The sequence below is a fragment of the Nyctibius grandis genome, chromosome 6 (assembly GCF_013368605.1).
Source record: "Nyctibius grandis isolate bNycGra1 chromosome 6, bNycGra1.pri, whole genome shotgun sequence".
NCBI classification, from domain to species: domain Eukaryota; kingdom Metazoa; phylum Chordata; class Aves; order Nyctibiiformes; family Nyctibiidae; genus Nyctibius; species Nyctibius grandis.
Genome location: NC_090663.1, coordinates 45650722 through 45671706, shown reverse-complemented (window position 1 = coordinate 45671706; position 20985 = coordinate 45650722). Strand labels below are relative to the sequence as shown.

The following is a 20985-nucleotide window of genomic DNA, read 5'->3' as shown; positions in this document are numbered from 1 at the left end:
TCCACCAAGATATTAATTCTGTAGAATTATCAATTTTTCTGATATTTTCACAAGTTGATTCCTTGGTCATTTTGACTTGATCACTTGGTCATTTTTCACTATTGACTCTATACTAAAAGCCATAACAGGAGTGAGGTGCTTTTTATATACATTATTGAAAGTGAAATGTTGACTGCTGTTCCTAACGCTTTAAGAGACATTCAAGTCTTCAGCATATAAAATTAGTACCCTGTGATAGACCTAACAACTTTGGTTTTCACCCAGGATTTCATGCTTACTTGTCAAATAACTGAGAACACAACAGGAACAATTCTGACTTTATTCCTTGTTCAATCAATTGTGTCTTAGCTAAAATGATGACTCCATTTATATCAGGAAATGTGAACATGGAAAGGTCTGAATAAGGTCACTTCTACTCTAGTGGCGGAACAGTTGTGCAAGATTTATCTATATATGGCATGACTTCCCAGACAGTAAAGAATAGTTTGAGTAAATTTTATTGTCCAAGCAGAGTTAAAGCAGTCTTTTCTACCACTATGTTCCATTTCTGTCAGATGTTTTTTTCCACACATTAAAAAACTGGAAGGAAAAAATAGTTTAAGTCGGTTGATGGTAACTCAGCAGCACTACCTGACCACATACAGGTTTTCCCCACAATATCTCCCAGCAACGTATTGCGTGTAGTTTAGTGCTGCCTAAAGAGATTTCAAGTCAAAGACTTCATCAGTGCTCATTTGATGAACCCCAGAGCTAATCTGAAGAAATAGGATCCTGAATTGTCCTTAATGCACATTGTGCTTATTATCAACAGAATCACAGAATGTTAGGGATTGGAAGGGACCTCGAAAGATCATCTAGTCCAATCCCCCTGCCGGAGCAGGATTACCTAGATCATATCACACAGGAACGCGTCCAGGCAGGTTTTGAATGTCTCCAGAGAAGGAGACTCCACAACCTCTCTGGGCAGCCTGTTCCAGTGTTCGGTCACCCTCACCGTAAAAGAAGTTTTTCCTCATATTTATGTGGAACCTCCTGTGTTCCAGCTTGCACCCATTGCCCCTTGTCCTGCCAATGGAATACAGAGAATAACTTCCATCACTATCTTGGTCATCTTAAAGTCATGTGTGGCAATCACCAGGACTGTTGTCAAAGCCTAATTTTCCTAGGTTATATAAACATTAGTATGTGTGTATATATTTTTTCAGACTAGGAGTAGACTAAAATGCAGTGTTAAACTGAAGAATTTTCAGGAATAGTATGAAAATACTGCTGAAAATGTCACTCTTTCCAGAAAAAAACCCCAAGAAAATAGTTAGGAAACATTTACTAAACTCAATTTGCATTGCAAGGGACTTTTTGATAAGAATGCTAGAGGTGTGCTGGATCTTTCTGACTTAACGATACAAGAGGTGAAAAATGAAGCAACTCTACATATGGTTGGAACATTTTATTAATCAAACTTCATTGTACTGATATAAAACCCTCTTTATACTTAAAATTTTGTAGACTAAGATTGCAGACCAGTAGAAAAGCTTTTGTAGAGGTTCATGAAGGTACTACTTCATAACTTAACAGAAACCTTGGAAAATAATTTTATTATAATTGCCAAAGTAATTGCTGAACATCCTTCACAAATGGGCTGAAAGTTTCCAGTGCTGTCCTACTGAGAGGCTAATCTCACCAGCTATCAGAACTGTGACATTTGTTCAGTATATATGAGATCTGTCTTATATATATCACTGCTTGGAAAAAAAAAAAAGTGCAACTGAAAGATACGTGCAATTACCTAGTTTTGTAATCTATTAGAAACAATTATTTAGTTGACATCGGAGCTGCTAAAATGTCAATTTGTAAAGGTTAATTTTCTAAAGTTAACTTTGTATTACTAATATTGGATATTACTAAAACTTTACTATGAAACATATTTGATAACTCAGACCTAGTGACTTCCTAACTTAAAAGGCAGCTGATGCAGTGGTAAGAGCTGCTGTACTGCTGCTTTTTTTTTTTTCTTCAGGTTACACAGTTCAGTTTCTTTTCATAGATTTCACCCACTTGTTGAAATGCCAGTAGAACATTATCATTTGGATCATCACACAGTTCACTCAGTGATGTTCTGGGATTAAAAAAAAAAACAAAAGAAGCATTGTTTCATTTTAAGTTGCTTTACAGATGAAATGTATATTAAAAAGCAAAAGTTTATCATACCCAATAGACTTAATGAGGAGTGAAAAATCCTTGAGTGCATAGTAAGCATCTCCTTCGTTTAACCTAAAGGAAGAAAATAATTCAAATGGATATGCGCTATAACATACTGTTTCACCTTTAATAAACCCTGCCAACATAGGATGCAGAGAGCATATTCCATGGCCTCAACACTGACATACTAGTTCATTAGGATTATTGTAAAATAACTATAAGCTTAAAATAATTAATAATGCTATAGAGACACATGTTTTCTATAACTATACTAAACATGTAAAAGACTCAGTAATATCTGGAAGGATAATTTAATTTATTAATATTATTTTGGGAACATGATTTCAACTGTTTGAATAACTAACCTGTCACAAGGTAATCTGGAACACTATATTTCAGATGAATCTCCTGGCTAAATTGAGCAGGAGAAAGTGTAAGCTTTCTACAGATGATGAAGACCCTATATTTTGCAAAAAGGACCACAGATTACTGAAAAGCAACTTAAACTCAGTTCCTAGTCATTAAGAATACCACATTTAAAAAAAAAAATACAATCAGTATTGTGTTGAAAATAATAGAATTATAGAATGGTTTGGGCTGGAAGGGACCTTTAAAGATCATTTAGTCCAACCTCCCTGCCATGGTGTGGTGGTGCAGCCTCCCTCTGGGCCGCATGGCGGTATCAGCACCAACCAACATTGTGTTCTTGTTTTAATTACAAGTGCAGTGGGCTGGGACAATCTGGCACTTTCTGATCTTGCCTTCTGGAGCAGTGAGTTGAGACAAGTTGGTACCTTCTTGTCCTGGGTACAAGTACAGTGAGTTAGGACAATTAGGCACTCCCTAACCATACCTGAAACTGCTGTTGCCTGGGAAATGTACCCAAAACTCCTTTTGTGTGGATCATAGCCCACTCTGAAAGGTGCCAAGATCTGACCAGAATTATGCCCATAATGAAAAAGTATTAACCAAAGTCAATCATCTTGCAATCCTAGAAATAGTGAACCTAAGTGAGGCCCTTCAAGCCTCTGGGATTGCAGCAGGCTGTGACCCGGCATCTCCCCCGTGTTGGGATGCCTCTCAGGGTAGATTCACAAGGTAACTCAGATTGTCCGCTGATAGATGCTGACGAAGGGAAAGAGTGAGTAAATCACTATAATTAGATTTCGCGAAGTTCAAAGATTGAAAGAGTGAGAAATTCACTATAATTCGATTTTGCGAGGTTTCTAAGATCATTGGGTCCCAAAATTTGCTACAATCTGCAGAGAAACATCTTAATCATAGGTTAACCTCTGTAGCTGTGTGTGTGTTTGCATGTATGTGATTTGATTTAAACTTTAAGCTGCTGTGTTGATTATAACAAATTTAATTAAATCACTGATTATTGACTAAGTATTGCTAGAAAATCCTATAATCTAATCTTGTGATTTACTGTAATAGTGTTTATAATCTTAAATTGCTGCTGTGCTGAAGTTGTGTAAAACCCATAATAGGATATTGAATCAATGCCACTGAAATCCGTGTATCCAGCTCCCTTACACATAAACCATTGACCAAATCTGGGACTAAGATTGGATCCAGCCGCACCTAGACTCCTCTCTGAGGAGTTTAGAAAGCAAGGGGGTCCATTCTGAACATTGTAACTCAACCGGAGGGTCTCCCTTACCCCCTCTTCTCCCTTACCCTTTCATCGCCAATCTGTGTAAATCATTCTAGCCCAATTCCAAGTCAATTTCCCTTTTGTATGTTTCTCCCACGTAGTAAGTGAGTGAACCTTGCCATCTTCATGATGTTGCACTTTTACAAATTCGTATTAAAATCACTTTTGCTAATCTTTGATGGTGATTCTTTAAGTGAACTAAATCACTCTCCTTTTGTGACACATGGGCAGGGACATCTTTCACCAGATCAGTTTGACAGAATCAAAGAATGGGATTCTATAATCAGTATATTTCCTTATCTCTTGATAATGTGGCAGTAGTGCTAAACTCTGCAATTGTAACAACCGTGCATGGAATGTGTATTCTAATTGTTATTAGAGTCTTCGAAGAGCTTACAAAAAAACAGATAATATATGCTCCCAACAGCACCTCCAGGGAGTAGAGTGAGGTGGTATTTTATTACTCATAAATAAAAGTTACTGGCTATGAGCATGAAGGCAAAATAAAGGTACTTGACAGAGTAGTTGGGAGAGGGAGCTTGTGGCTGAGCTTTTTTGAGCTGAGGTTGGGAATAAAACAGATATGTGAATGGATTCATTAAGAATTGCAAGCCAGAAGTTTTATGAAGAGATGGATTTAATGAACAAGGTTACAGAAGGTCAGTGAGATTCAAAGGCAAAAGTTACAATAATGAAAATGACGACATCTCAGTTAGCAGGTGCATCTCTAAAAGACTAAAGAGGACAACACGGCTGTAAATGGTAAGAGCAAAAGAAAGAAAATCTCAAATTTAGCTTCTGAGAAGAAACAGAAGACTGATGCAGTTTATAAGTTGCTTAATTAGGAACGTGAAAGTGTCTCAAAGATTATTTGTTTGGAGCTCTGTCAAGCATAAGAGCTTGACAGGCTCTTCAGAAGGTTGGGGTTTTTTTCAAAAATTTAATCAAGGTTTTCTCACAATGAAAACCATCAGGAAAGTCTCTGAAATGAGGAAGTCCAATGCAGTAGTCTAGACAATGGTAACATAGTAGCAGAGAGATATCAAAAGCTTGGTCAAATAATAAAGACAGAAACAGATTAAAGGAACAGGCAAGAGAGAGTAAAAGCAAGGATTAAAACCCCAGTTTTGAAAAAGCTAGAGCATAAATGTACCAGGAGGAAAGAAGAGAGGACAGCTGCATGTACCACAGGCTTAAACATGAAAATATGATGAGATATGGCAGTGGTTGAGATATGGCAGCTTGGGCACAGAGTTTTTGGTGGTTTGTTGTTTTTTGCCCCTTTAAAGAGAGATACTGGTATGATTGAATTATCAGGACAAGTTGCTAAATGGTTAGAAAAGATTAGGGAAAGGGGAAGTATTGAATCAATACTAATACAAATACTGAATTACTGGTGAATTCTGCTTTGCTACTGTGAAAGTCAGGTTTCAATGATAGTCTTCCTGTACCAGAAAAGAGTTTGTTTTGGATGCAGCAAGCAACGAGAGGTAGTTTGAGATCATACCACCATTTGGTCAAAATAACCTGTGTCACTGATGTCAAGACTTCCCATTTATGGTACTGTTTTGAATATCCGGCTAATACTTTACAGCCATTGCCATTGGACTTTAATGTAGCGTATGTTTTATTCTCATTAAAACATCCAACTAATCTAATCGTATTTAACAGCTCTTCCATCCCTAAATTCTAGAGGGAGAAGGCTTTAGAAACAAAAAGATGTACTTACGTACCTATTGTAAATAATGCTGCTGTTTAACCATATTTAAAATTGTAGTACATACCAGTTATCAGTTGTCAATGCAATCAAGGAACCATGCTTATAAAAGTCCAGTGCATATGCATTGAGTGGCCTCTTCCTTCTCTGATTATCATACTTGTTCAAATAAAGCAGGGGGCAGTTTCTGACATTAATTCCAAGGGAACGTAAGACAGCCTAAAAAAAAAAAAAGTATCTGCTGATTAGCTGTTGTGGTTTTGTTTATATGTCTGTTTTGTCAACCTACACTTTTAGACCCACAGCTGTAAAGTTCCACACTTCTAATCCTGGACCACTCCAAAAATCTGCACAAGTACACATAGGCTGTAGACAGAGGAGACAGTTTGTTAGTAAAGTGACTTACGCTGCCGGTGCAGCTCTGAGACGTTCTGAGTAATTTAAAGTTTGACTAGGCCATGGACTTTTCTTGAGTTTTAGATGAGGATTTTTCCATATGCATAGATCACGTATTTAGACTCACTGATGCTTTGACTGTATTAATCGACCTTAAGCATGGAACATTTTAAGGGTGAAGGTGAATTTCAAATCCCCGGTTGTAGGAATTTAATTTTTTTTTTTACAGAATTATGAGTTGTGTGATAATTCCCTAATGCTACAAAGCCCACGTAGAAGGCAGCAGGAAAATGCAAGCTGACAGTAAACTTGTTGACGTATATTGCAATTAAGCTAATTCATATGCTATCTAACATGATCACTGAAATCCCAGTTGAGAAGCAAATGATCAATGCAATAATGCATCCTTTTGCTAGAATCCTTGAGACTACTGTTTGATGTAAAAAAAGAATAAACTCCTGACATGGAGAAAACAAACTGGGGATATGGTTTGAATCTGAAATTTGAGTGATTTATTTGTCTCAGAGTTGAAAGGAACAGAAGCCTTGCAAGAAACCAAACTATTTACAGATTTTTTTCCTACATCCATCTATTCTGTGTTTCGTGCACTGTGATAATGTGGTGTTACTCAGTGCTGACTTTTGAGACTTTTCAAAGTGTTTCTCCTAAAGAGTGGCACTTGAGCATAGTGCCATCATATTACAGAGAGGCAAGAAGATTGTAATAAAAAATAATTTTTATTGAACTGTAATAAAATTCTGCCCCCATGAAAAAATAACTTACTTTATTAATGATCTCCCCATGAAACAGATAGTTATCAACCACTCCAGATAAACATGCAAAAGGTGAGATTGCACGTATGCTTTTGGTGTTGTCCATCAAATAAGATGCTAGTTCAGAGCCACGCCAATTTTTAGATGTAAAATCTAGGCAAGAAGTTCCAAATACAACGTAAGCTATGCAGACACAAGCTCCCTTTTAGCAATCTATTTTAAAAGCAAGAAATTTTCAGTTGAGTAGATAGTGATAGGAAATAGTTAATCTTCTAAACTTAAATTGTTCTTGATACATTTGTTTCTTTTGTTCATAAGAACTTCTATGCAATTTATTACAGTATATAAGAAACTTTCTAGTGGTGAGAATAATTACGTCTCAATATCCCCCTCGCAACTTAAGCCTTTCTCCTTGACTCACCTGTAGCCAAAACTGCTAACAGCATGAAGTTGTGCCAAAAACAAAGGGAATGTTACTATTAGAAGACTTATTTTACCTCCATCTTTTGTTCTGTCCTACATTGAAGAAAAACAGGTTTTTTTCAACCTGTATTCACAGGCCTTAATAGATAGACATCTAATAATTTTTATTGCTATCCTCCGGACTCCCAGACAACGTTTTTCTTGAAGCGTAGAGCTCCCAAGGATTAATATTCTGAGGCCCTGTTAGGGCTTAAATATGTGAAGGTTGTCACATACAAGCGCTCTGCTTTACACAACCCAGTATGAATTTTTGGTTTTACAACAGCATGGCATTTCAGTTGGCTTATGGTCTGCCTGTAACTTCAATCACTGTCTGTAGAAGACTTGTCTAGTTATTTCTAAATATATTTGTACTTTTTATTTTCCTTTTCTAAATAGAAACTTATTCTTTCTTTCCAAATTACTGATGATACTTTCAATCCTTATGCTGCAACCTTTTCTGCTTTGTGTTATGGTAAGTATGCTGTAGTTACACTGTTTATGGCATTCATAAAAAAATCTGAGCAGTTTGACTTTTTTTTTTGCAGCCTCACCTCAAGTTATGGTAAATAAGTACAAAAGTCTCTACCACCTCTTGAACTGGACATGGTTTGATCTTGCATTTCTTTTCCTGTAAATCTCATGGAAAGTGTTTCTTTCAAAGTGAAACAGCTTCAGCAAAATGGGGAGAATGCAACCATATTACACCTTCCATTTAAACAAGAAGCTTTACCATTCAAGTAGAACAGGAAATACAATTTCCACAGCTCACATCCTGGGTAAAAGTAGCATTAGTAACACTAATACATATAAAGGAATATATATCCTGAAAATGCAAGGCAGCCCATGCTCTGCTCCTCTAATTTGGCATTCCATCATTCTGTGGTTTACACCTTTTCATTTCCTACGTTTCTCAGGTAACGTACCAAGGTGTGGGGTCCCTCCATTGTTAAAACAAGCAATCTTAAATTGAATATGAAAAAATAGGATTTCACTATAGTGTTGCTAATGTTATACCATTATGCAGCACTTTCCAGTGCTCTGTACTGGAAATGGAAAACTGCTATTTACCATCTCAAGCCATACGTAGTATTCAATCTTCTTTTGGACTCAACTTATCTGTTTATCTCCCCCAGTGCCTCACCTTTGTATTAAGTTGACAGCGACTTTATACAAAACTTTCTATGATTTATTTATCCTCATACTTGAAACTCAAAGTGCACGATAATATACAGTAGCTTGTAAGGTAATTTGGGCTTTTTTTATTATTTGTACACAGCAGAGACTAAAAACAACACTGTAACAGTGTAGGAAAAAAGGATTAATAACTATAGTTATCTGCTATAATTAAAGTGCATCCTTACTGCAAAAGTAGTATTTTTGAAGGTGTGTTATTTTTAGAGGAGCTAGGCAATGGGGTAGTGGTATATTACATTGCTTTTATATCTCTTTTCCAGGAAGTAACATGACATTATGTAGTAGTTAAATATTTTTCACCCAATGGCCATCCATATTGCTTGGTAATTTTATAGTCATGCCTTTTCATATTTATTTGGTTATTGGACATCATTATTGGCATAAGCAACTTAGCTGATTTAACAAATGGTGCAATGTTCTTCTTTAAGTGTTACTTCAATCATAAGGCTGTTCAGATGTTGAAGACCTAACCTCTGTAAGACTTTGAAAGCAATTCAAGGATCACAGGCATTTGAGCATCTGCAAATGCACTGATGATTAGATAAAAATGCTTTTATTCAATAATTACACAATATATTTTTCCTTTTATAAAAAAGTCCCTTTGATTTGTATTTCCTCTACAAAATAATAAAAGAATAGCAACTAAAATGATCCTTTTCCTGTACAAAAATTCTACCATATACAATATAATCTATGCTTGTAAAACAAAAGTGAAATAGAAATTTTATCTCTTTATTAGCACATCTGAAGTCACCATTTTTTCTTTACAAAATAAGAATTAACCTAACTTTCCTAATAAAATCAATTTCATGAATTATGAATATGCATTAATTTTTCACTTCCTACCTGTCTTTGACAGTGGAAGTCTGTATTCTCGTTCCATATCTGTCAGCTTGGCCGTTGTCATAAGAAAATGAGCAAAATTTTCTTCTACTTTGGTGTTGTACTCATTTACAGCATCTGCAAAGTCTTCTGGCAGGTCTTCTAGAAAGACCTGAAATGCAGTTTATTGTTTAATTCAGGTAATTTTTCCAAAAGTGTCAGTTCTACATTGGTGCATACATAAAGTATTTGTACACACATAGCATATTAATAGAAAGAAGGAAAGAGTACAGCTCCAAACTTTGCTTGTCAGACTGCGTGACCATCTAGAATTAACAGATCTTAAAGATGAACATGAATTTAAGGCAGAAAAAGGCATGGAAGATAAACAATAAGTATAAAATTCCTAGATTTTTACTCACAGAGTATTTGCAAACAGCTCCATTAAAGATATTTCAGCTAGCTAAAAAGGGCCTTTTGAAGGGCTGCCTTTCCCAGATCTTGTTTTGCATATCTTGGCATTCAACAGGTTCCCTACCAACATGACAGACTGATGCTTTGCTGCCATTAGCCACAGCAGTCCTGTAATCCCTCCTACATGACTAGCCACTTTTCAGAAATAAATTACATTTTTCCTCTTGGAATGCTTGCTGGAAACTGGCCACATAAGCATCTTCATCTGGAAGAAGTTTCCTTTGTTGTTCCAGCCATAGCTGTGTCCTCCAAACTTTTAAGGCTTTGCAGAGGAGAGCCAACAGGAGCACATTACAAATGTTTCACTTTCTGCCTGTACCCATGGTGCATTAACTTTGTGCATAACTAATGGTAATACTCATCCTGCTAATATTGTCCCATTTTTGGAAAAAGCCCTGAGCCTACAGTGTCATGTACCACAGAGCATGCTGGTGTCCTTTTGGGTCATTGGTATGTGTCACAGCAACTTAGAGACAAAATTCTAGCAGAGTGAGGACAAGAAAGTAAATTGCCATTTGGGGAAGAGATACTTGAGTTGTATTGTATAAAGAAATGCTGTGTCACTTATACTTTTACATTTTGCAACATCATGACAGTAACTGTATAATAATCTGTCACCACTAGACCAGCTTGAATAATCTGTTACTTTTCATTTAACCTGACAGTCAGCTGCTGCTTCTGTGGTTAAATCAAGGCTTCTTTATGTTAATCCAGTAAGTACTTTTTTCATTATTCTAGCTACTTGTATTGCATGTAGGTGGCAAGGTGTTGGGGGCAGGCAGAGCAGAGAGGGCATGTGGTTCAGGGCTGGCTGCTGTGAGAAGAGGCCATGACACACTCAGCCAGCTCCAATGGCCCCACCACAGGACAGAGCTGAGCCTATCAATCAGGCACAGGGGCAGCACCTCTGTGAAAACTTATTTAAGAAAGTGCAAAAATGTCATACAGGCAAATTGAGAAGCAGCAGTGCTAACACCAAGATCAGAGAAGGAGGGGGAGGAGGTGCTCCAGGTGATGGAGAAGTAGAGATTCCCCTGCAGCCTGTATAAAAGACCACAGTGGAGCAGAGATTTCCCTGTAGTCCTCTCAGTGGAGATGGCCATGCCGGAGCAGATATCCACACTGCAGCCTGTGAAGGACCCCACACCAGGGAAGCTGGATGTTTCCTGAAAGAACTACAGCCCATGGAGAGATCACACTGGAGCAGGTTTATCCTAAAGGACTGCAGTCCACAGGCTGTAGTTTCTCACTACCAAAATCAATTTTAATTGGCAACAAATAAATTAATTTGCCACAAGTTGAGGCTGTTTTGTCCATGATCATAACTGGTAAGCAATCTCCCTGGTTTTGTCTCAACCCACAAGCATTTCCATCCTATTTTCTCCCTCATTCTGTTGAGACGGAGGAGTAAGAGAGTGGCTGGGTGGGCAGCTACCTGCTGGCCCACCAGACTAGTGTGCATCCCTAATGACACTAGAGTAACTGACAAAAGGACACAAGTTCATTGAAGTGGTACACATGTTACAGTAAAGACCAATGCTTTTTTTACCTTTGAGTGGCAAAACTTGTGTTTTATATTTCATTGAGCAGGCTGGAAGATATTTTCTCCCAAATAGGTTTGCTAGAATGAGCACTAGCTTTTCCAAGACATCTTCTGAAAAAACAGTTGAGCCTATGTCAAAACAGAAAGTACTTTGGTTAAACAGGAAAGTGTAAAAAAAAAATTTTCTTTTCTTTTGCTTAAAATAAACAACTATTCAGGAGTTTCCTTCCCAGCTGCCATTGTCATGACAGAGGTTATGCAAAATTATGTTGGATAAAGATCAACTCATTACATACAAAAAACTCTGGTAGATGATTAAGCAACTAATATGTACAAATTAATACTGTATTCTTATATGTTCACATACTGCAACATATGTTAGTGCACAGAATGGATTTTACTCATGTAATGAGACAGTAGTAGTACTTCGTTTTTTTAATTTGTTGATATTCAGAGTGGACATCCATCTTATTTGCTATATGGCATTCAAATCTTGCTCTGGAGTCAGAATTATTAATTTTTCTATGTATAGCATTCTTTGTGAAACATTCTGATGAGGTAAAAACCAGTAAATTTAGGTTCATGATACCAGCATTGGTATCTGTGTGCCTTGGCTTTCTCAGACAGAAATATAAGCATATGCAGAGTGTGCAGAGGCAGAGGCCAAGGATATGAGGATGAAGGCTAGGCAAGCAAAAGGTGGCAGCAGCAAGAAGACACACAGAGAATTTCAGAACCACTGGAGTTACAGACCCTGCCATAGACTGCAATTAAGATCCATGGAGTATTATTTACCTTTAATTGGCTGGCACAATTTGTGGAATAAGCCTTTCACAAGAAAGCTCACTAAAACAAAATTTGAAGGTTCGTAATAGTACAAGTGTGTCACAAGTCCAGCAAATCCTATGGGGTTACCTTCTTGATCCAAGTAGCCCTATTTAATTTAAAAGCAAAAAAAGCTTAGTTGTGAAAGATGAACTTGGATATGACAAAAATACAAAATGGTGACATTCAGAACAGTCATTCAGCCTATGCATAGGTACCTATTGAGACCATTCAATTTCCACTGAAAGGCAAAATTTTGTCCTTACTGAAAAACAAGCCACCAACTATTTGAGTATTTCCGTGGGAGATCTTCATCTCCTTGTGCAAAGCACAGATCTTGACTTCATAGTTTTAGTGCCAATTTAGATCATGTTCCAAATTAAAAGTACATACAGTCACCAAACTAAGATTTGATACAACTTCCATTAAAAAAAACTATTAACGCAAATGTTTGATGGGATAGAAGCACAGCAAGCAGTGATCTGTCAAAGATATTGCTGCAAGATGTTTGGATGCTAGAAGCTTATAGAGTTCCAAAAAACAGGACAAACTTATGGAATAAAACTCCATCAAAGGCTATACATTCCTGGACACCTCTCCTGACAGAGATCACTCTGCATCATGCCCTGTAAGAAAGTAGGGAGTATCCAGAGAATCATCATTATATGGTTCCCCCTTTTTTTTTTTTTTCTTTTATACAGTTCCCTGTATAATTTTCCCAGTGAAAATTATTGGAGCCAGGGTACTAGGTATGTGGGCCAGGTTTTGTCCAATTCTTATGCTAACTGTAACTTTTCAGAAACATTACTAATCTCTCTTGTACAGTGACTAGATTCTTCTCTTCAATGGGAGCATCAGACTCCTGGTCTCACATACAAGGGACGCTGAGCAGAGGAGGCAGAAACGTTGGTTAGGACTCCTACTGGGAGCAGGACAGGGAAACCTGGGCACAGGTGATTTGTTAATGTAATCACATTATTGGTGCCTCTTACTTCCTGTAGTTCTGGGCTGTAAGCCAAAATGGAGTAATGCTTAAAAAAATTCCAAAATGGTATCCATCAAATTGAAACTATTACTATGGAGAGAGACACCACTAATTTTCAGTCTTGTCCAATACCTACTTCTTAAATTTTTGTTAGAGATATAATCTCTCCCAGCATCTCGCATGCATCTTCACATACAATATAAATGCACAACTCTTACTTTCCTAATCAATTTGTAACCATATAGACCAAACCATAAGATTTTCCCTATTGAATTTATTCCATAAAATAAGTATCTCAGAATTAACTTCAAACTTAAAGGACTCTAATTTTATCAGTTTCCTTAGATTTCTTTCTAACAGAAAGAAATAACCTGTTGCTATGGAATATAAAGTATATAGTTCTTTAAATGAAAGTATACTAACGCAAACAAATGAGAATCTGTAGATTTAAGAACTACCCTTTATGAAGGTGAGTTAAAACCTACCTCTTTGATAAGAAATTGCAAGGAAAACATAAAATAAATTTTTAATATTTCAGCGTATCTTTCTTTTCTGAACGACATAAGTGAGTGCTTCAACACTGACAATGCCTGGTCAAAAAGAGGAAAAAAAAAAAAGAAGAAATTAGAAATCCAAGGGAATTTTGATATTGTAATAAGCAAAGAAATTCAATATCCAGCTTTTATGCTCTATTTCATCAATTGGTTTTCAAGAGAAAAAATGCTTGGTGGGGGTTATGTTGTATTTTTGTTTAAATTGAATGCCTAACTCCTGGAAATGCTTGTGAAAAAGTCCATCTTTGTCTGTCAGATGTGTGTACATTTTCTAAATTTCTGCTGAGGTTTGTGTAGTTAATTACATGAAATTCATATAGAGGTTTAAAAGACAAGGATTTAAATATCATTAAACTAAAACCAGGAAGGTTTGAAATTACTCCTTACTCTTCAACACCATTTTAATATGTAACACAGAAGTATACCAATTTACTTTGCTATCTTAAGAAGACTTATGTCTGAATTCATTCAGTGAGTCCTTGAAAATAAATGTCTATATGCTGAAGTGGATGTAAAAAACAGATCATCCGGAGGTAAGAGTTCCTTAATAATTACAAGAGATCTCTGACCAATTTGTAATCATGGTCATGGGCTGTTTACTTAAATCACTGCATTAAATGGCAAGAATAAGAATTCTTTGATTCCAGAGAGTTAGTATGCAGATTTAAAGGAGTAGTACACAGAATTTTCTCATTGTTTCAACTGAGATAGCATTTCATAGCTCCCCTCTTCCCTATGGAAATGTATGTTCACATCTTTTCCTCAAATACAGCTGAAATTTTAAATATTGGAAGACTTTCTGATTCTCCAAGTTAATGTAGATATTGCATAGAACAAGAGTCAGTAAAAATACCTTCCTGATAGTAACATTCTTTCTGATGATAGTATTTATTGCAAAGAATAAATGCATAAAAATGGACAGTACAATACTGTGGAGAAGATGGCACAGGTACTAGAAGCAGTATAGCAGAGTACGCAATTTCATTTGGAGGCAGATTGCTTACTTCTGAAGTGCATGACTTTCTGCTCATGTTAAGGAGACATTATAATTTAATTAAATTGCTATTAAGAAAAAAATATTAAACCTTTGCTCTGGCATCTGCTTTGTCATCAGCCTTCGCAGCCAACAGCATGAGTCTCAATATTAAGGAAACAGTCAGAGGAAACTGGCCTTTCAACTGAGGTACATTGGATTTGATAAGTCTCTCAACTTTAGGCAGTGGGATATCGTAGAAGAATACATTTCCAATCATATCTTGTCCTCGTCTTCCAGCACGTCCTGACATCTAAGAATAAAATATGTAATAATTATATTATTAAAATAATGAAATTATTAATCTTTAAAATAAAATATACCTAGGTTGTATACACTGGTACCACCTATACAGTCTTAATAAAGCATTTATGCAGAATTATTAAAATAACGTGTGCAAAATATGTTGTACCTCAAATATAGCTGGTTTACGAATGTGATGAGTTTATTTACTTTTTAAAACATGAACTTCCAAATTTGACAGAAGACTGAAACACTGGCTAGGATACTTACATTCCTTCACGTATCTTTTTAACATTTATATTTCTTCAAGATAAGTTTTAACTTAATTTGTAACTATACACCAGCTTTGTTTTCAAATTACATTTAGCTCTGAATTATTTCTGGGTAGATTTGGAGCAAGGGTAGTCTCAGTGTGAATAAAGAGCAGAGAATATGAATAAGGAGTAGAGAGAAGCTGCCTAAGGGTGTATTCCCTTGCTTGCATCACCTGTTCTTGGTCAGGTCCATTGTGGGGACTTGCCCCTTGTACCAGATGATGTGACAAAGCTGGAGTCATATCATTCATGTGCAGCAGAAGGGACGTGCATCTAGGTCCAACTACTGCACAGATCCACTCACGCTCTGACTCTGAGAGCTACCTGCCAGGTGATGCCATCAGCTGTATCTGGCCTATACGTCCTCCTGAACCAGAGGCCAACTGGCAGTACTTCATGGAAATACAGGTTTGAAAAGTAGCACAAGAGCAGGAAAAAGGGGCTAATGAAGAGGTTACAGTCTCTCAGCTCACCCAGTAAGTTGTGTCATGACTGGAGACGTTCTGCTTTATTGCATTTGCAACCTCACCTACACACTGCTGTATGTGTATGTGTGTATGTGGAGTGCCACTTCAAAGACAGAAGGAACTCAAATGTCCCTATTAATCCAGTCAGCAATCTTTCTTTTCCTCGTTACATCCCCACTATAGGTTCTTACAGCATTTTTTTCACACATTTGTAAAAACCTGGATAGAACAAAACAGCTTTTGTCTTTCCAGCTCCCATAACTGAAAGTCAAATCTATGCCTTTAATTCACTGAGCAATTGTAATACTTTCATTGCTGAAACAGGTCTTTTGACTACATACATTATTTGTGGGCTGGAAGTTCTGAAACATTAGTAAAATCACCTTAGCCAGAACTATCATTGTCACCAAAATGAACAGCTAAAACTCAGAACATAACCAGAAGTATATGTAAAAGAAAAGACATTTTTCTGAATTTGTGTGTGACGACAGCTACACGTGTACCGTTCTTGTAATAAAAAGTCAGTGTTCTATTTCCATACCTGTCTGTAATTTAGGGCATCTAAAAAGACAGAATCTTCAGCAAAGACAACAGATTTACATGGCATGTTGATTCCCAGAGCAAGTGTTGAAGTAGCTGTGACTACCTATAAAATACCAAACATAAGTATATCTATTAGAAATGTCAATATCCAATTTAAAAAAACCACACCTGTAATATCCAACTTAAATCAACAGGAATTTTACTATCATTTTTCATGTAGCTAAACTTTAATCTGATAATTTAACAGAGCTATGAACATACATGAATTTCATTCTTTAATGTCGTTCATATAGCTATTACATATGCATATTAAACTCCTGTATCCTGAAAGTTTATACCGCATCTTTTATGGAACACAAATTGAAATAATATTGAAATTGAACACAAATTGAAATATTCAGTGAAAACAGAACAAAATATCATAATTCTATAGAATTCATTTAACTAAAACACATTCAGTTCGCTGTTGTGGTAAAAGACAGTAAAAAATGTTTCTATACGTATGTTAGCAACAAAAGGAGGGCTAAGCAGAATCTCCACCCTTTACTGGATGTGGGGGGAAACACAGTGACAAAAGGGTGAGGAAAAGACTGAGGTATTTAATGTCGTCTTTGCCTCAATCTTTAGTAGTAAGACCAGCTGTTCTCTGTCTACCCAGCCCCGTGAACTGGAAGACAGGGGAGCAGAATGAAGCCCCCATAATCCAAGGGGAAATGGTTAGAGACCTGCTACGCCACTTTGACACACAGAAGTCTATGGGGCCAGACAGGATCCACCCAAGGGCACTGAGGGAGCTGGCAGAAGTGCTCACCAAGCCACTTTCCATCATTTATCAGCAGTCCTGGCTAACTCGGGAGGTCCAGTCAACTGGAGGTTAGCAAACATGACACCTGTCTACAAGAAGGGCCAGAAGGAGAATCCGGGGAACTACAGGCCTGCTTGTCTGACCTCGGTGCTGGGGAAGGTTATGGAGCAGATCATCTTGAGTGCCATCATGGGGCACGTACAGGACAACCAGGTGATCAGGCCCAGTCAGCATGTGTTTATGAAAGGCGAGTCCTGCTTGACTAACCTGATCTCCTTCTATGACAAGGTGACCCACTTAGTGGATGAGAGAAAGGCTGTGGATGTTGTCTACCTAGAGCTTAGTAAAGCCTTTGACACCATTTCCCACAGCATTCTCCTGGAGAAACTGACTGCTCATGGCTTGGATGGGTGTGCGCTTTGCTGGGTAAAAAACTACCTGGATGGCTGGGCCCAAAGAGTTGTGGTGAAGGGAGTTAAATCCAGTTGGTTGCTGGTCACAAGTGGTGTTCCCCAGGGCTCAGTGTTGGGGCCTGTTCTCTTTAATATCTTTATCAATGATCTAGACAAGGGGATTAAGTGCACCCTCAGTAAGTTCGCAGGCGACACCAAGCTGGGTGGGAATATTGATGTTGATCTGCTTGAGGGTAAGAAGGCTCTATAAAGGGATCTGGACAGGCTGGATCGATGGGCTGAGGCCAATTGTATGAGGTTCACACAAGGCTAACTGTCGAGTCCTGCACTTGGGTCACAACAACCCCATGCACTGCTACAGGCTTGGGGAAGAGTGGCTGGAAAGCTGCCTGGTGGAAAAGGACCTGGAGGTGTTGATTGATGGCCAGCTGAATATGAGCCAGCAGTGTGCCCAGGTGGCCAAGAAGGCCAACAGCATCCTGGCTTGTATCAGAAATAGTGTAGCCAGCAGGGCAAGGGAAGTGATCGTCCCCCTGTACTCAGCACTGGGGAGACCGCACCTCAAATACTGTGTTCAGTTTTGGGCCCCTCACTACAAGAAAGATACTGAGGTGCTGGAGTGAGTCCAAAGAAGGGCAACGAAGCTGGTGAAGGGTCTAGAGGGTATGTCCTGTGAGGAGCAGCTGAGGGAACTCGGGTTGTTTAGTCTGGAGAAAAGGAGGCTCAGGGGAGACTTTATCGCTCTCTACAGCTACCTGAAAGGAGGTTGTAGGGAGGTGGGTGTTGGTCTCTTCTCCCAAGTAACAAGCGATAGGACAAGAGGAAATGGCCTCAAGTTGTGCCAGGGGAGGTTTAGGTTGGATATTAGGAAAAATTTCTTCACTGAAAGGGTTGTCAAGCATTGGAACAGTCTGCCCAGGGAAGTGGTGGATTCACCATCTCTGGAGGTATTTAAAAGACATGTAGACATGGCGCTTAGGGACATGGTTTAGTGGTGGACTTGGTAGTGTTAGGTTAATGGTTGATCCCAGAGGTCTTTTCCAACCTAAATGATTCTATGATATACTAATCTGAAGGATAGAAACTCTTAGTTAGAAATAAAGTTCTACAGCTATCAGTTCACTTAGTTTATTTTATTTGTTTGGAAACCTTCATGTCAACATTTTTTAAATGAGCATGACAAAGTCAATGCAATATATTTTACCACTGGTGAAAGGTACACTATATTTTTTAATTAAATATATGGAGAAACTAAAATTTAAAAAAAAGAACTGATACCCATTTACCAACCTTGATATATCCCAGCCTGAAAAGCATCTCCACTACTTGTCTTTCCTTGGTGGCCATAGATCCATGATGATACCCAACGCCCCTCAGTGCCATCATTTGCTGCAGATAACCTCTTCTCTCAAACCTAAGTCGATGAAAAATCTTCCTCAAAGTCTACAAATAAAAAGAAATGTTTTGTATTAACCACAACCAGGTGTTGTTAATGAAAAAAGGTCTTATCTCATAAAATTCCAAGCACTACAGAGAAATATAGCTGTTTATGATCTTGAGTGAACCTGAAGCCCAAAGTACATAATTGGATGGATACTATCAGTAGCTTCATTATGACAAATCTAGGCTCTTCAGTACACTTCTATATAGCATCAGGTTTTTTCACCCTTGCAACGAATGCCATTACAACAGTCCCAATTGTCATACCACGCAGCTAGATGCAACCAGACATAGCAAGCTTGCACGTTCATGACTTCCCTACTCAAAGCATGGCCTCATGACAATGTACTGCATGCCACTATCACAGAACAAATTCCTAAGTAGCTATGTGAAGCTGATATTCTTTTGCTCTTGTTTGTCATCTCTGCTCGGTACCATCATCTCATCTCACTACAGAGTTAGAAGCTTCCCTTTCCCAAACTCAGAAACAGCACTGAATTAAGCTTTTTCAGTATTTTCTGAACTACTGTCCAAGCTACTTCTTCACTGCCTTTACCCATGAACAACTGTGGGAAGCAATGCTCTCTCCACGCTGGCTGACAGCAGACCAAAAATGCTGCTGGGTTCCCAAGTTCCCAGGATAAGGAATCATGAGAATTTTCAAGTTTGGTGCCAATACACAGAATTTTCCTCTCTTTCAAGACATATCACAATAAGCAGAAAGCATTATCAAGACACTTCATCAAAATTTTGAGCACCTTTTCTCTGAATTAAGAGCTATATATCACAATTACTTTTTTTTTAACAAAGAACCCCAGCCATGAAAAGACAGTTATATGAACCACGGTCATGTTTCAGGAAGTTTAGACCAGAGGGGATTTCCTGGATCATGGCCCAGTCACCCAATACTGCTGGAAACTACATCATATAAATCTCTTTCATAAATTATTCCTTAATTATTCATATACAAATATATACATTAATATTTCTGATGGACATCTGCAGATTTTCAGTGCTTTTCTCACCTTTTCTTTCCTCAGGGGGCATAAACACATTGAAGAGCGTGGAAAATTTTGCTTTGTGGAGACTAGAACTTTTACAGCCTAAAATAATTTATTATTTAGTAGTTTTACAAGATATGAAGGGCTTAAAAATGTTTTGATAAGCACACAAAGGTGCCATACAGCCTAAGCTGATGAGTCAGTCAGAAAAATAGGAGTCTGAGATCTCAATCAACAAGTTACAGAACTGCATTACTGATAGTTCATGGAAATGAATTAATTGTAGTATACATCCCAGGACTCCTATCACAAGGACAAGTCAACATCTTTTTATTTGGCAGAATGAAAGTTATTCATACATTTTAAAAATAAAGTTATCTAAAATTGATACCTGGAATCAAATTTAAATGGAAATATTCAGAATGTTTCATGAAGTCAATGCATACTATTATGAAATACAACTGCATCACAGATTATATGTGTTTTATGTATTTATGCACAAATTCATGCATTTTATACACACAAACCCAAAACCATGTTATAATTATCAGTGAATTACTTACATCTTCATCCACTGCTTTAGGATCAGCGTAAGTACACACAGAAGGGATAGCAGTTAGCCTTTTAAGTCTTTTTTCTAACTTTTTTTTTTTAGTCAAAAGAAGTACCATGTTTTCCATTTTACTGGAGCTCAACTTTTTGGTATCCCTGTACAAAATATACAATTAAAAATATTATTTCTGTAATTAACATACATTTCTTGATTTTCAAATAAAAAGATGCAGACTCATTCCCTTTTAAACTGTAGGCTCAAACATGTAGGTAGATCCGTTAATTCTAACAGCTTCCTTTTATCATGGCTTGTATGCAAACCAGCAAGTAATTCTGGGTGAAGTAGAGAGGAGGAATTATGGTGATGTACAAAAATAAAGGAAGATGAAGACAGCAATTGTAAGTACCTCAGTTAGCAAATCAGTAAGCTAACAAGATTGCACAGCAGAAGAATTAAAAATGAAAGAGAAATGTGATCAATTTACTGCCAATAATGACATGGACTGTAAGGATTTAGGACAGGATTTGAAGAAGGGAGAGGGAAAACTATTTAGAGGCAGATTTTCA

General features: G+C 37.4%; 1 protein-coding gene across 1 annotated transcript in view; it reads right to left on the bottom strand.

Annotated features, from left to right (window-relative positions):
• Positions 1-1487: 1487 nt before the first annotated feature.
• Positions 1488-20985, bottom strand: part of DDX60 (DExD/H-box helicase 60) — a 62505-nt gene continuing 43007 nt past the window's right edge. Inside the window, 13 exon segments of the mRNA XM_068403128.1 lie at positions 1488-2116; positions 2209-2271; positions 5644-5795; positions 6756-6898; positions 9251-9398; positions 11250-11273; positions 11275-11372; positions 12039-12177; positions 13539-13643; positions 14693-14893; positions 16206-16310; positions 18716-18868; positions 20430-20574. Coding sequence (XP_068259229.1) covers positions 2014-2116; positions 2209-2271; positions 5644-5795; positions 6756-6898; positions 9251-9398; positions 11250-11273; positions 11275-11372; positions 12039-12177; positions 13539-13643; positions 14693-14893; positions 16206-16310; positions 18716-18868; positions 20430-20574 — 1579 coding nt within the window. The 3' untranslated portion in view covers positions 1488-2013.